The sequence below is a fragment of the Crassostrea angulata genome, chromosome 6, assembly GCF_025612915.1.
Source record: "Crassostrea angulata isolate pt1a10 chromosome 6, ASM2561291v2, whole genome shotgun sequence".
Taxonomy (NCBI): domain Eukaryota; kingdom Metazoa; phylum Mollusca; class Bivalvia; order Ostreida; family Ostreidae; genus Magallana; species Magallana angulata.
This window is the reverse complement of record NC_069116.1, coordinates 19855001-19871606: the sequence shown is the minus strand read 5'-3', so window position 1 is coordinate 19871606 and position 16606 is coordinate 19855001. Positions and strand designations below refer to the sequence as shown.

General features: G+C 33.2%; 3 protein-coding genes across 4 annotated transcripts; 2 read left to right on the top strand and 1 right to left on the bottom strand.

The window, feature by feature from the left end:
- Positions 1-835: 835 nt before the first annotated feature.
- LOC128186709 (myeloid leukemia factor 2-like) lies at positions 836-5795 on the top strand. Of its 2 annotated transcripts, XM_052856565.1 has the most exons (6): positions 836-987; positions 2915-3143; positions 3259-3393; positions 3855-4011; positions 4200-4365; positions 4650-5795. In XM_052856565.1, the coding sequence occupies exons 1-5, from the start codon at positions 938-940 to the stop codon at positions 4358-4360; spliced, it is 732 nt and encodes a 243-aa protein (XP_052712525.1). In that variant the 5' UTR covers positions 836-937; the 3' UTR covers positions 4361-4365; positions 4650-5795. The 2 variants fall into 2 exon arrangements, with proteins under 2 accessions (XP_052712525.1, XP_052712524.1); XM_052856564.1 differs by having other exon boundaries at positions 4200-5795.
- Positions 5796-7348: 1553 nt separating this feature from the next.
- Positions 7349-11781, bottom strand: LOC128187392 (prostamide/prostaglandin F synthase-like). Its single transcript, XM_052857840.1, is given in 6 exon segments — positions 7349-8068; positions 8184-8259; positions 9692-9755; positions 10040-10091; positions 10828-11032; positions 11728-11781. Coding segments are annotated over 6 exon segments (549 nt in total). The 3' UTR covers positions 7349-7970.
- LOC128186708 (uncharacterized) lies at positions 11734-15504 on the top strand. Its single transcript, XM_052856563.1, has 3 exons — positions 11734-12460; positions 12807-13415; positions 13646-15504. Exons 1-3 carry the CDS (start codon positions 12448-12450, stop codon positions 13951-13953), a joined length of 930 nt encoding a protein of 309 aa, XP_052712523.1. The 5' UTR covers positions 11734-12447; the 3' UTR covers positions 13954-15504.
- The last annotated feature ends 1102 nt before the right edge of the window (positions 15505-16606 follow it).

Genomic DNA, 16606 nt, shown 5'->3' with positions numbered 1-16606 from the left:
CCTAACCGTTTTTGAGTTATTAAGCAAAAACTTTTAGGGGCCATTGGCCCTTAATTTAAGGGGCCAGCCCTTTTTTATTGGTGTCAAATGAAAGCCCTTAATATTCTGTACAACTTTTATTCTACATGTCTTAACAAAATATTTTTTGTTTAAAAGATATAAAGGAAAACATGTCTAAATTTTTGCACTTTTTTAAATCCTGTTTTTTGACCCCCTACCTTTTCCTAAATAAAAAACGCAATCTAAAAACAAAAACCGATGTGCACCACTACAATGTCTCTGTTATTCAAATTCGTTGGATTCCCATTCCCTGCTATCATAGTCTCAGAGCCTTTGTCTGGAAACAAACGGCCCTAAAAAATTTTAAAAGGGGAATAACTCTTTAATGGAAAGGGAATTCTAAACTTTATGAATTGCTTAAGATAGTGTTTTGTAAAGTACATTAGCCCTGAAAATTTGAGCAAAAACCGTTCAGAAGTACATTAGCCCTGAAAATTTGAGCAAAAACCGTTCAGAAATGAGCAAGATATGAAGCCTCAAAGTTCGCGTCTAGGAAACAAAAAAAAAAAAGAAAAATAAGAAAAATCTTAACCCGCACAATAATAGAAAGGTCTTCCGTTGGAAACGGAAGACCTTAATAACAATTAATTGGTATTTATGTCTCTCTCGCAACCCACGAGTGAGTATATATGTATCTTTTATATATGTGGTTAAATTGTTTTTGGGTTTACGTCAAAAGTAAATTTTTATGACGAAACTGTATCGGTGGTTTCGGAGCGCGAGGTTAAAACACCTAGGTCAGGTTATCCTGTTACAAATTATCTTAGATACGAAACTCTCCGGAACCGTGCCATATCATTCGCCATTGTCGATTGTGACGTTTTGTTCAATTGTTGTTCTTTCAAGAAAATTCCGGTCTTCAGCAACTTTGGACAGCATGTTAGGCAGATCCTTCTTTGCTGACATGGACAATGATCCATTTTTTGAGTACGTAGATTGGTCATTTTTTCTCAGATTCGTAAATTATGCATAATGAACTATACAGCCACAGGGGCTCGTCACGAAGTTTTTTTCAACCTTTTATCCCCGAGTACCCAAACTCCGTCACCATAAGCAGAAAACCTCCCGCGTTTCTCTGTAAATTATTTTTTGTGGTTTTTTTCATCTGATATCACTAAATATAATCTGAAACAATATAATTTTTTAAAATTATTAACAAAAATATTTTTATTTTTATTCAAATAAGCTCTCTGAATACGACGTTTATCACGCGTGCTTATTATATCTTATGAACCTAACTCCGTCACCCACATGCTCTCTGATATGGCAGGGAATGAAGACACATTAACAATTTAGTTTAAACTCCATTTGTATCTAGGCCAAGTTATAATAAGTAAAAATGGTGCATACAATTTAAATTGTATTTAATTTCATCGAAATGAAATGATCGCCAGAATAAAAAATGGGTCCATGTAACAACAATCACAAATTATGGCCTTTTCAGAATGTATGGATGCCGTTTGATTTATGTCGTTACATATTTCAAATATTTTATATCATTAATTAATATATTACTTATTATATTATTTATTTATTACATTTTTAAAAATGTAGCATATTCTAAATAGCGATATACCGGAGATATCTATACCCTGTATAAGGCAAAAATATCGGCATGAGCGATTTGACGTTATCATCAAGAGTAGTGCATAAAGGCTATTGCAGACTGAAAAAAATGTATTAATTACCTTAATCAAAAATGTATTACATGTTTCATCTTGACCTCTCTAAAAATGGCTGACCACCGTATTTGATCGAATGGGCCAGCATGTAAGAAATATCAATATTTTAGTGCACCCGTGAAAAAGTTTTAGCTGATTTCACACAATTAATGGTGCATAAAATGAACAAGGTTTAATTCTGTTATTTTTTGACACATTCTTAAATTTAACCATTGCAAATTGTTGACATTTGATTAAAGATTTTTGACATGTAAAAAATGACGTCATAATCATACTTGATTTCAAACGGCGAGGAGTTTCCCGAAAGTGACGGAGTTAGGGTAGTGACGGAGTTAGGGGGCTATGCGATATATATACCACCTCTATACTATAAAATACAGTGTATTTTATAGTATAGAGGTGGTATATATAAAAGGTTGAAAAAACTTCGTGACGAGCCCCTGTGATACAGCTATAGTTTCATTTTGACCTTTTGTGTCTATGTATTCTTCTGACGTTTTGTTATGTGGAATATGATAGCATCATATGTTAAATCCCTGGATGAGCTAAAACTATACAGTACACGATGGAAAATGAATATATTGAAAATAAACAAGGAAATTTATACAATTTGTCTATTTATCTGGGTAAGGGGGTAAGGCAGGTCCAGTACAATCACTATATTTAGCTACGTAGCTAAAATTTCCTTCAATGTAAAATTAGATAGGATATATTGTCTTTCGGACCATTTTTGTTGTGGATCATAGATGTGAGATATTATCCATAGCACTTTTTAAATGTTAAAAATTGTATTTTAACCAGCAGATAACTAGTGTCAAATCATATCATGCATATAAACAATTCTGGGCATGAAAGATTAGATATTAAAATTAGAATTGCTATAGAATACATGTAAGTAAAATAAAATACATGAGGAAGATAAGCTTCTTTGCTATTTCGATTTGAACCTACATGTATGCACATTTTAAAAGGCATTCTTCTTTACATTGTAATCCTGCATTTTTTTTTCAGCATGTTTCAAAATTCAGTACATGTATAATAGTTAATATATCTTAAATAATGAATATACTTGTTAAATACTTTATCTGTATTTACATAATATATACTACAGATGGAATATATCCTGTTTGGTTAAGTCCTCATTTTAATTCAGATGAACAATTTGATTGTAGAGGTCATAGGGAACATATGAGGAACATGGACCGGCTGTTCCAGGATCCCTTTGGAATGTTTGGAGGCCATCCCATGTTACAAGGACCTGGCAGAAGTGATCCACAGAGAGGGACAAGAGCCGTCGCTCAGTGGAATCCCGCCGAAATGTCGCCGTTTGGGTTTGGCAACATGTTTGGAAGCATGTTCATGAACATGAATGGCATGATGTCAAATATGGAAAGATCATTTGTAAGTACATTATGTAAAGTTGGATATTAACCACAAAATTATTAAAAAATTTAAACAGCAACAATAATCAAATGTTTTATAATATGCTTTACAGTTGCATTATTTTTTTATTCAGGAAACTGCAAGAAATGATCCCAATGCCCAAATGTTTTCCCAGTCATCTGTGTATTCATACACAAATACGGGAGGGGAGGGAAGCAGGCCCAGAGTCTACCAAGCAACATCCTCTGTCAGACAAGGGCCAGGAGGGGTTAGTATGATGGAGATAACCCATAAAATTTGATATAGTTTTTGAGGATCATTCCTTCACCCCAAATCTTTCAGTTTGAACTCCATGTTACTTTGAATGACCTGTCCTATGATATGAAATAGGATGAATTGCAGTATACTGGGTATTTCAGAATTGTCATCAATTCAAGTACATAAACATTACAAGCATTTTAAATAATGTATTAAACCTAGATAAAAAAAAAATAAATTAAAAATTAATGCTTTTGCATGTACCGGTATTTCCTCCATACTAGTAAACTACAAGATTTCGCTATTATTTACGATGACTTTTATACTTTTTAATTTAATAAATATTTGTCATTGACCTTTTTGCTTTGTCCGTAGGGTTTACTACATGTTTTTTCTATTCAACTTTAATTAAGAGGGTTATGATTGGGTTTATAAGTACTTTTTACATAGTTATAATGTGTTATATTTCAGGTTAAAGAGACCAGAAAATCAGAAAGAGATTCTGAGAGGGGCACAGAGAAGATGGCGATAGGTCATCACATCAGAGATCGGGCTCATGTGGTTGAGAGGACCAGACGCAGGGGCGGGGATATTGAGGAAAACCAAGAGCTCATCAATTTGGATGAAGGTAAATCATACTCATCGTGTTGAAAAGATATTGTTCAAATTTCTTTTTCATTAGAACAGAATTTAATGTAGAATTAGTCTTCAAGCAGTTTGCTGTAATTAAATGTACAAATTGGATGTACAAAATGTTTACAGAATAGTTAAAGTGTATAAACATCAGATCTTAATTTTGAACAAAAAAACTTGTAGGTGAGAAGGAGAGTTTTGACAGAGAATTTCAAGAAAAGTCCAAGGAATCCATGAGGGGGCTGGAATACAGGCGCAGGGGTGAAAGGTCCGACAGGAGAGCCTTGCCTGAGCCCACACAGAGGCGGGGCTATCGTGACCGTGAAGGAAGAGAGAAAAACTAATAATGGTGTGTATATTTGCGCAGTGTTTGTGTTCATGATGTACATGAGTATGAATATAAGTTCTACTCAATACGCAATATGATACATTTCTACAAGAACCTGTATCTTCAACACCAACACAAGAAACATGCCGGTATTTAAAAGAATTGCCATAGCATTTAGCATGATTTAGTGTTAATTTTTCTATGGTAAAAGATCTAGACAGCATTGGCTGTCTTACAATTTGCTGCATTCAGCAATTCTTGTCCATCAGAGAATTTAAAGTCATTTTTCTTCTTCCTTTTTTCAGGCACAAATGTTTTGTTTGAAAAACTGTGTGTGAGATGAATGCTACAGAAAAAAAACCTGGTGATTATTATTTATATTTATGTGAACTTTTACATGAAGAAATCTGTTGGAAGAGAGGAAGATTTGTCATGGTTTGATTTGCAGGAACGTCTGCCACGGTTGTTTCAGCTTCTTGTGCAGATTTTATTGTTGTCTCATTTTTTAACAATTGATCTTGTTTGGATATTGAATACAAAAGCCAATTCAAACAGACCACATGGGAGGAAGAGAGGATAATGCAACAGATTTTTCTTCGTGTTTTGTGCAGATTGAAATCCGTCCTTGAACTCCTTTCTGTTGCATTCATCATCACGCAACCTATGGTGGATCTGGCGTTTGTTTTTTGTTTTCATGCAAACATTTATTAATGACCACAATTATTTAAGATGTAGATTTAGAACTATGTCTTTATATCACTTGTAAATAGTATTTAATGTATTTGATTAACACTTCAGCAGACTTAGTTTGTGGACTTGTGCTAGTGGTGTGTTTTTTGCTAAAGATCTATGTATCTATACATTACTCAAGAATGTCTTTGAAGACTAAACTAACATTGTAGCAAGGTGAAAATATTCTACAAATCTGTTACATTAGAGTGTGCCAAGTTATACTAATTATATTTGCATTATTATTGAATTTTTTTTCCTTTTTTATTCTAACATTTTACTAATCCAAAGCCAGCTCACAAACTTTGAAAAAAAAAACCCTAATTACAGGGAAGGCATCTTAAAGCTCTCAAACATTCCTGTGTTTTGATGCTGCCTATGAATTACATTCCCAATTTTTACAGTATACTTAACTTCACTGTTGACTTGGCTCACACAAGCTCAAACTTGGTCATTTGTATTCTTGTCTGCTATGGAAAGCTCATGATTTATTTGTTTCTTGGTGATGAGCTAATACTTATAGTTTTCTAGCACTCACTAGCTGATGAACACTTTGAAAACATTACGGCTAAATTATAAATTTCTTTTGTCAATGTTGAAACAACAAATGATATTTTTTTCCTACAGTGATTTCTGGGAAATCCATCTTAATTCAAATCTACAACCTTGTATTATGTAAAAATGCACATTGTTTTTCTTCTGAATAAAGTAGAAACAAGCAACATGCTAGTATGTTCTTTATTGAAGCCATTCAAATATCAGGAATGTGGTATGAAGGAAATGGCATTGAAGAAAATATTACAGGATCTCGTGATACAGAAATTTAGTTGTTTTTCAGATAGTAATTAGTCACTTTGTGAGTTCTGGTTTTTTTTAATATTTTGTAAATAATATGGACATTATGTTGAGATGTGCACACTCATAGAAAATTTGATCAATTTTCTGGAAATTATGCTCCTTTTTAGCACGAAAGTTATGCCAGTATTGAATGTAACGGTATCACTGATTGATCACCGAGGCAGTCTGACTGCAGCTTCTGTAAGAACGCAGTACTGCATGGATTCAAAAACTTTGTAGCAATGAAGGATATAATGAGCACATGGAGATATGCATATTACCAGCAAATTCAAAGTTGATTATTTTAAGGTCTTTCAATTGTCGCATGACGTCATTGGGAGCATTCCAAAATATTTTACTGTTATCGGTTATAATATTAGTGTTATGTGATGCATGGTTTTGCCAATATTTCTTAATTTAACTTGTGTTTTACACATTTTAAGCTATGAAAAGTGAAAAGACACTAATGTTTAACAATTTATAGAGGGTAGTTTGAGTTGAAATCGCTGAATTCAATGAAAAACTGATAAAACCATACGTATATAGGAAAAGTTGACAGAGACTACAATTCATTATTTTTCACCTGGCTAGGTAAACATTTCTTTGCAGATTTTAATAAGATACAATATGAGTTACAAATGTACTAATTTTCAGTGAGTTTGCACCATTATTTCAAAAGTTATAGATGTTTAATGTTGCTAAACGGTACTTATTCATGGTTGAAAAATTGTATCAAAATTCACTCTTAATGTGATGGCTTTCATACTGGCAAGTTTAAATGGCTTTTAAATGTTAAAATACATAAAATAAAGGATTGCGATTATTTTCTTTAAAAAATTGCTTTATTATATAGAAATCAGTAAAAAAAAAAATGTGATGTTTGATTGGAGAGCAGTCATCGCTATAATTGCCTTGATAGTGTACCTGTGTTAGCTCCTACAGCATGAACAAAATATTTGCAACATACCAATATTTAAGTTCAATTTGAATGTTTACATATTAATCTTCAAATTAAACAAATATTTCATGAATTTAACCATAAAAACATCGAGGGTGGAGAAACCTTAATGGGAGTAATTCCCCTTTCATATTATCATTCATTTTGTGAAGCATTTAGCATTGTATGAGAATCAGTGGCATAGCTAGCAGGGTTGTCTCTAAGACCCGGGAGGCGGGGAATTTCCCCGCCAAAAGTGACGTAATTACCCGGCTATTATTGCATTTCAAACACAATCCAGCTATAAGCTAGACCCCCAGAACCCCTTCTACTTTTTTATTTCTCCCTTCTACTTCAATTTTTAGAGACAACCCTGAGCTAGCATAGTTTGTTGTGTACTGGCTGGCAGGGGGTCTTGAGGTCCTTTACATCCAGGACCCTCTCATTTATTGTTTCTGCAATGCTCGATATACCTTAATTTATATACCAACATGAAAATGATACTATTAAAAGAAAGTATTTTATTAATGTCAAGATAAATTCAGCACACTATTTTGGTTAACTATCATATTTCCAACAAAAATCAGCATTCTTGAGAAATTTTGAGCAGTTTATTTGCTTGTATAATGCTCTATGCTACAAAGACACGTAGATCACACAAATACTCTCCACTGGTCACAGTGTAAGATTTCTATGACCAGTATCATTCATGTGTGAACATTTTATCAATACAGCAGCAAAAGCAAAATATCAGCAAACGAAAACGTACATGTATACACATATAAAAATATAACATTTTAAAAAACAATATTCTCTGTGTAAAATGGAATCTATAATATGTTAACTTTTATATACAATAGTGATCAGATGCCGTATAAGAAATACCTGAGAATTTCTCAGCTGTAGAGGGATTCTTATGTTAATTGTCTTTGTTGAGCTTTTTATTGCTGTTTGTTTAAATTGTACCAATTAAGAGTCACATTGCAGGATCAGCATATATTTTCCCTCAAAATCTGAATATACCCGTACTGATAAACTGGTTTCACAGTAGTTGTGAATCTAATATACCGTATGTCAGTTAATATTTACAGAATTATTTCTGTAATTTTTGGTAAAAATGCTGCTAGAGCTCTTCTTTTATTCCAAGCACTCGAAAAATTTCCTGGATATCCATATGGTCACTGGGATTTTCTTGTTTGTATGATACTAACACTTCTCCTCCTGAAGAAAACCATGGTATAAAATGTAATTATTTCTTAAAACAAAAAATATGAAAGCTAGCAACGGCTTCCTTTATCAGTAAAGATTCAATTGAGATGTATTAAAAAAAACTCACCTGGTGCTACAACAAGGGTGCCACCATTTTGGAAACCATCTCCTCTAAAATCTCCAGATATATTTTCTTGTTTGGCCTTAAAGAATTGTAAAGTGTGTGTTATTACATGTCTCAGCATGAAACATTTTTTGTACCTTAATTGTATTGTACAAGTCTCTGTTAAATGCTATACACATATGTAGCACTCACTCCATGCATGGTCAGCTAGGGTGGGTGGGTCCAGAACCCAACCTCCCTCTCCCAATTAGATGCACAGTTAAATTACTTAAGGAATGGATTTAATTTCTACCTATGTTATACAATATAACTTAACTTTGAGCAGTTTACGCTTTATATAAATAACGTAGGCAAGTTATATTATATGATATATATATGAATTTGTTTAGCCAATCAAATGAGACATTACAATCTGAATTAAATTATCATAATTTGACAAAAAGTCCCCCCCCCCTCCTTCCCCCCAATCACTTTCTCATTAGTGATCCTATTGCATTATCTTACAAAACTCACTTTCATCATTTAACAGTCGCATATAGATGTAAGATATATTGCAATACTTAATGCATTTGAATCGCACAACTGTCACTTTAGAACATACAACTACTTTTTCATACGCGATTATTTTGTCGGCAGTTTATGATTCAAATCTAAATTTTTTTGATTGCACAAATATTTTGTCACTGCTGCTTGTGCGCCATTTGTGAAATGGCCTTAACCAAGTGTGAAATAACAGTTTACTTGTAAAGTACTGGTCATGGATATATATGAATCTAATATTTAGTATGCATCAATATTTTTCATTCATGATCAAGCCAGTTTATTGTTTTTAGAAACAAGATCATCATGGAATACTAGTATATATTTACATTCCACATATTTTTTGCTTGTAAAGTGTGTTGAAAGCTACGGCAGTTATAACACTGTAATGCACACAGGGTACTCAAAGGTTAAAATGACTAGTTTTATTATGACGTCACAAACGTTGAACGCTGTAAACTGCAACTTCACAAGCGAAAATAAAAAATCACGCTTGCGGCTGTTACTGTGGCTCTTCCATTAATATGAACTTACCCTTAGGATAAGATAGGAATTTTAAGGTATAAATCACATTTTCAGACAAGGCATGAAGTTAAAATAATGTAAACATAAGCATTAAATCATGATTTTTTGAAGTATACAGTCTCATAACTGCAGCGATGCTTGCATACAAATTTTCAATTTGTATGCACACACCGCTGCAGTTATGAGACTGTATACTTCAAAAAATCATGATTCAATGCTATAATAAATACAGTTAAACTTCTATATCTCGAACACTGATATCTCTATTACTATGTCGAAGTGATTTGTAAGTCCCAACCACTTATTTTTAAACTATTTTACCCTCGATATCACAAATATTTGGATATCTCGAAGTTTTAAAACGGTCCCATCTACCGGTAGTTCGAGATAACGAAGTTTGACTGTATTACATATATCAAAAATAAATCTGTATATGTGTGTGTTACCTTGTTTAAAGCTTCTCTAGATGACTTGGAAAGAACTGAAGGAAATATACTTAAAACATTTAACCTAAAATTAGAGAAAAAATTACATGTAGTTAAAATATACTGGTAACTTTATAATAATCTCAAGGTGGCTGACTGACGCTAGGTGATGTCACAATAAATGTATTACAACACTATATGTCAATATGTTTTCCTGCAATTTTTTGTTTTGTTTCTATCTTCTAACATTATGTAGTGAGCATCTTAAACATGTATATCTTATCAAAAATAGTATATTTCACATTGGAACGCCTGTAAATACTGTTTGCACTGAATTAATCAAATCAGCTTTTATATACATGTAGTTACCTTTTAAATCCTAGCTTCTTGTAACATTGCTTTTTTGTATCAATGTAAAGTTCTGGAAAAAATGAATATGAAGCTTTATAAATAACAGATTCATGATTAAATTCAGCTTCCTTCTGCTGGAGAAGAGGGGACTCTGCATGATTTTATAACCAATATACATGTAACCGGTAATTTAATAAATAATAGTAACCAGTAAGTTAGCAATGTCAATAAGCACAGTGATAATTGAGAAAAATGGCAAGCAAGAACTATAGTTGAGAGTCCTTTTATAAATAATGGTTTTGCACAACATGTTATCAAAGAACTGTTGGTGACGTTCTTTAGTGATCCAATGAAACTACTTTAGCATCAAGTGCTGGGCAAACATTCATGCAATCACTAAACGGGGCTAATTGGATGTCATCTCCAGCTTCTGATTGTGACAAAGAGTCTGCAGCTTTTTTTATCTAATGCATTTGTATATTTCTCTCTGACTGCTCCTGAGCTCCGGTAAATAGAGATAATGGATGAGGGTAATCATTGATTGGCACTGGTGAATACCATTTAAGATCCCAGGAGATGAAATATGCCAGGATGGAATCAAAGGCTATAAATGGCATTAGACCTGCAAGTCTATGGAAAGGAGGCGCATGAAGGATGAGGACCAAGGGGTGTAATTTTATACATAAAAAATAAAAATAAAATTTTTGATCTCAAATCGTGTATAAGTCCCTTTAACTACTGTATCATATTACAATGTACATTGTCCAGCTAGCAAATTATATATATGATTCAAAAATTTAACATACCTCCATTAAAGAAGTCTCCCTGGATGAACTGTTCCAGACCCACTTCCTCCAAGCCAATACCAACAAGACGGACATTGTTGGCGTCGAGCTGAGGTTTGATGAGACTGAGCTGCTTGGCACTCAGTCGACAGAAGGGTCATCCAAACCGCCTCAAAAAGGTGATCACACATGCCTGCTTCTGCCAGAAGCTCTCCAGAGCAATGTTCTTAAATGTACAAATGTTATACACATTTCATATGAATTAAGAATAACATATTAATGTATATCATTGGTTAATACAGTCTGACTGACATAACTCAAAGCTCCAGTGGTCAAATATCTGATCGATCAATAGAGAACTTTAGCCTGGGTGAAGTTGATCTTTTCACCCATACTGGTTATCATATAAACTATATACAATGTACATCATGAATGTATATATGTATACTAAAGAAGCACAAATTTTCGTTGGATTAAAACTTTGTTGTTTTTTAACCAAGTACAATTTCATTGGCATTTAATTATGTCATATATCGTAATCGCTATGATGTATGCGTATCAACTCATGTATTCATGAATAATTGGGTTAAAATTAAAAATTCATCATGGATTTTAATTAATTATTTTACTGCCAACGAAAATAACGAAATAAAATCCTCAACAAATATTTCTGCTTCTACAGTAAATCAAATCTGATAAATGCAAATTATGTCAATCACAATAACAAGATTAAATAAAATTACCATATTGTATACTCATTTAATCATCTGACGGTACATGTACATGTACATCTATGCGTCAATCACCATCTGATCACAGTTGGTACCATTCATACAAATAAATATGCAAATATATCTACCAATAAGCTCTCTCTCTCTCTCTCTCTCTCTCTCTCTCTAAGTTGACATATTCCTGACTTACCTCACCTGTTGAGACGCATTTGACGAGATTTTTGGCAATTTTAGCTAACTCCATATCTCCTACTTTTTGCTGATTTCCGAGCTGTATTTGGAGTATGCGACTTGAAAGTCTAAATATTTGTTCTGTCAATTTATATAACACATAGAGGAATATAACGAACCACTCATAAAGCGCCGTTTTCATTCTCACATTAGAACACACGTGAGTAAATTCATAATAAACAGAAGGGGGCGTGTCTATTGTTTCTTCTATCCCGCCTAATATTGTTACAAACCGTGATTGTCCATCAAAAGCTTCGAATTCTTAAACACAAAAGTCCGAAAACACTAATTGGGGTGTCTATACCATACCAAACTTATCACGAAAAATGGGTCGGTACGTGCAGATAAGAAATCAAATATGAACCGCTTTTGACGGAAATTGAAAGGGAGGTGCAAATTTTACATGTATGGTCAACAAATGACATCCGATATTAAAACACTACATTTATTTCTTTCGAAATCATTTCGACGACATTTATACTTAAAATCTTTGAACAGTAGATACGCAAATAGTTTTACTCTGGTAAAAAAGTATAAACATTAAACACAAATGCATATGTGTCCCGTTTTAAATAACACCTCCCCATGTTGATGTTTGCACCTTGCAGAGGTGACTCTGAATTCGGATAAGCCATAAGGACAGCGGTATCAACATGGTGGTGGACAAAGTCCAAAAGTGATGACAACAAATGGTAAAAGTGGTTTAAATTTAAACTTTGAAATTGCGATTTTATGTGTAAAAATTAAATCATTTGATTAAAAGGAATATATGAAAGGTCTTTATATGCATATTATATGATCGATAGATGACACCATGCACATACCTTTTCTTAAATTTGCATTCAATTTACATTTTGTTCCTACATTTTAAAATGCTGGCAGTCTGTTAATAGAATTGACAGACAAAAATGTACGAGTTTGATGGGTATAGCAATTAAAAGTGCTAGAAGTTTTAATTAGTATGTGTGAAACATTTATAAAGAAATATCATGTAAATCTGTGACAATTGATTTATGTACATGTATTTTACTTATAAAGGGCTCCACTTTTTGATTGACCCTGTAGCAGAAGATGTCAAGGTTGTTTGTCATCTCCTTACATATCTGGAGAATGTCAAGGACAAAAGTGATCTCCACAACAACGATGAGTTTTTGGTTGCCACCCTCAACTTTCTGCAGGGCATGGAACAGTACTATGGAGCCACAAGAGCTCACAGTGTGTCAAACTGGATGTTGTTTCTACGCCAGCTCCTTGCAATAATATCCGACACAGTCTTTATCAAATTGTCCTGCACAGTTTGTGAGGTTGCTGTGGAAACAGCAGTAACTGTTCCTTGTAGAATTAGAACAAATCTCAACAATTTGGGTTTGCGGTTAAATAACATTTGTAGTGTTGTGAGACTTTTGCAAAGAGAAGCCTCAGAAATCTGTGATAGCCAAAGAAGAGGCTCTGAAAATGGTCACAATCCTGTTGCATTGTGGGATGAAGATATGGTGGCTTTGATAATGCAGTCCCGTCAAGTGCAGGATTTGATTCAAGGCTGTGAGGTTCTTATGTCATCTGTGGTACAAGTTATTGAAACAAAGGCAGATAAAGACAAGAGGTTCTTCAACTCTATGTCATTCTCAATAGGAGCCGTGTGTTTAGGTAAATATGATGTTAAAAGATCATAATGTGATATGCCAAAGTTATAAAAAGTTGTTATTTTACAGTCTATAAAACCATTACTTTGTTATTTTGTTTATTCCCTACATTCCTTATTCTAATAGAAAGCAAATGAAAATTTCGCTCAGTTTTAAAGGATGTCCTTTCTTCAACAATGTTTTAAATTTACATGACCATGAACTCAATACAGTTGAATACATTTCTGTTTATAGGGAACTTTGCGTGGAATGTCTGGAAGGGAAGTTCAACAGAACAGCTGATATCTACAGGTATGTGGTCACTGTGTACAGGCTTCTCGGCAGCTGTTCTCCAGATACCGCGTGTACGACTCTCAGATCTCACTAATCAGCTTCAACAACATCGCAAGGCTCGAGAAAAAGTGAAGGAAGTCACTCGCTGCTGGATGGACAGTGATAAATTCTCATACGCCAAACTTGTCCGACCACCAGTCAAGCAAGAGAATGGAGAACCTGGGTTTCTAATGGGGAAGGCTCAGAGTATAGATTCTAATTGTCGATAGGGCATTGGAGTTTGATATTGATTTGTTGCCATGGATTTTGCGTGTCTCTGTGATGAAAGTTGACCCCTCCTCCTTCACTCAAAATTTTTTTATTCAGTAGAGGTAAACTTTCATTTCAGAAATAAGTAACTGTGGTGTTAAGGGTGATACAATTTACATGTGGGTTTTGAATATACTGATATTCATAAATATATATTATTTATTTATGAGGGATATTTACTTTTAAGGGGTATTGTTTTTTTTATCTGTTTTGTTACAGTAATCGATAAATACATGATATTGTGGTGAGAAGGAAAGTAGGTGTACTACAGCAATTATTTACCGTATTGTATTCATTTACTATGTACTTTTAGATAGAAGTTCAGAGTTTATAAAAAGGAAGAATACATGTACAAAAATTCACATATTGAAATCTATCAATCTGTTCTAGGATACATTTATATTTTGCAGATTTTTTATATTGTCTTGAAACATGATTTTACGTTAAAAAAAGATTTTTATCTTTGTCAAAGAATGCAATAGGCCTATTACAATGTATGACTTGGGGCAGTTTATGCTTTATAAATTTTATATATCTTATATACTCTTGCCTTAATCTTGTACTCACATACTTATGTTTAATTTAAAAATATAATTTTGTATATAAACATGTATCTTGTCCACATATCCATTATTTTTTTTTACTACTAGTACCTTCTTTAGAATTTTATTTAAACTATTTTTTATGTTCAGAACAGGGGCCAATTTTTTTCTGTCATGAACTGGGAATTGATCATCAAGTTGTGTAATGCATCTGATGGGATTACCTAACATATTGATTTGATTGGATCGTTCCTTTCAATGTTTATGATTGGTTTTTGAAGGTTTGTTTAATTTGCATTGAACTGATGTGACAGATGCGTTTCATAACATGTTATTGTTGAAGTTTAATGATTGGGATGAGCCTTTTGTGTTACTCAATATTCTGTGGATGACAATGTTGACTGGTATTATAGATCATTCAGTCGTATATATTGATCAACTTACTTAGTTCACGTAATGATTGTTGTGTTTATAAAGTATTAGCTGAAACTTTTTGGAATTATAAAACTGTGCCTAATATAAATTTGCCAAATATTGATGATACATGTATATATTTACGGTTGTTTAAATGGAAGGTTAATTTTATATATATTGTCAGATTTACATGTAAATGAAAGGTGTGCCTTATGAAAAAGTATTCAAAGGAATCACGCTTTATCATACTTTGATATATAAAATAGTTCTCTAATTCATTTATTGGCATTATATTGAAATTCATGACTGTCATCTACCTCTGAAGGAAAAAGAGCTTTGATCGTAAAAATTTTAATAGAATTTACGCAATGCATTTGATAGCAGTACATGTACTTGCTTATATTCATTTACTCAGAACTAAATACTGGTATATTTATATATGACATTTATGTGCAGTTGAATGGTATTCAAGATGATTTTATAAATAGGTATATATAACCTTGTCCGTTAAAATTGTTTTCTTGTTGAGGTTTTATTAAAACATAGTTGAAACTCTCTTGTTTTTTCTTATTTATTTGCAGCATTGAATATTGATCATTTTAAGCGTGTTCATGTTCGCTTTATAGATTGTCTTGTTATTTTATTAGGAAGCTGTCAAAAGTTGTAATATTCATCAATTTGTCTTATTCATTTGCACCCAGTGGCGGTTGACCTATATGTTGTCAGAAAGACATCATTGGACACCATTTTTGGTTTTCAATCAAATTGAGACGGTGTGCAATTTCCATTGAAAAGTATAGTGTAAGTTTTTAACAACCACTTTTTTTCTGTCAACATTGGACTTCAATTGATACACCTTTTGATAATGTTTCCTGTCATGTTTTTTTTTTAATAAGCAATTCTTAGCACAAATATACGGACATAACGTTCATGTATTTACATTTTTAATATTACATTTCTTTCATTTTGTTCTTACACCATCCCATGGAAAGAAGTAGAGCTGTTAATAGTGAAACAGTTATCAGTTAGAGCTGTATGTGATCTACATCTAGGTAGTCATATCGACTAGGCACTATATTTTCTGAATTACATATCGGAGTCGCATCCTCTGCCATCGATTCCAGTCTGTGTCTAACTTGCCGATGTGTAGTTTCTGTGAAAGTGATTCGGGTCCGATTCCCACTGGTAAAAAAATTGTGAAATAAGCCATTCCTTAATCATATTGTCTTTGGGAACCGCTCAGAAGTGCCTCATTGAACCATAATTCAATACCAATTACCCAGTGTCCATCGTTTGATGGCACCAACTCGGCTTGGAGTTAGACATGTATTGCAAAATTAGAGTATAGTGTTCCAGAACGGCAAGACCAATGTAACAATCACCCTTCCTAATTTAAACTAAAAAATGCTTAAAAATTATGCATAAAACCTGTGTCATCTGGAAGACAGGGTACAAAGGTTAACGAGGGAAACAGACCTAGTTTCTATAAGTATGTCGATCTGATCTGAAACATGCACAGACCATTCTTTCTGCATGTACCTTTAATTTGAAACAGAGCAACAAGGGTGACGACGTAAACAGACCTTGTTTTTATATGTACAGGTATGTATCTCTCTTTTAAAACATGGTAACAAAAGTAACAAGGGTAACAGGTCCT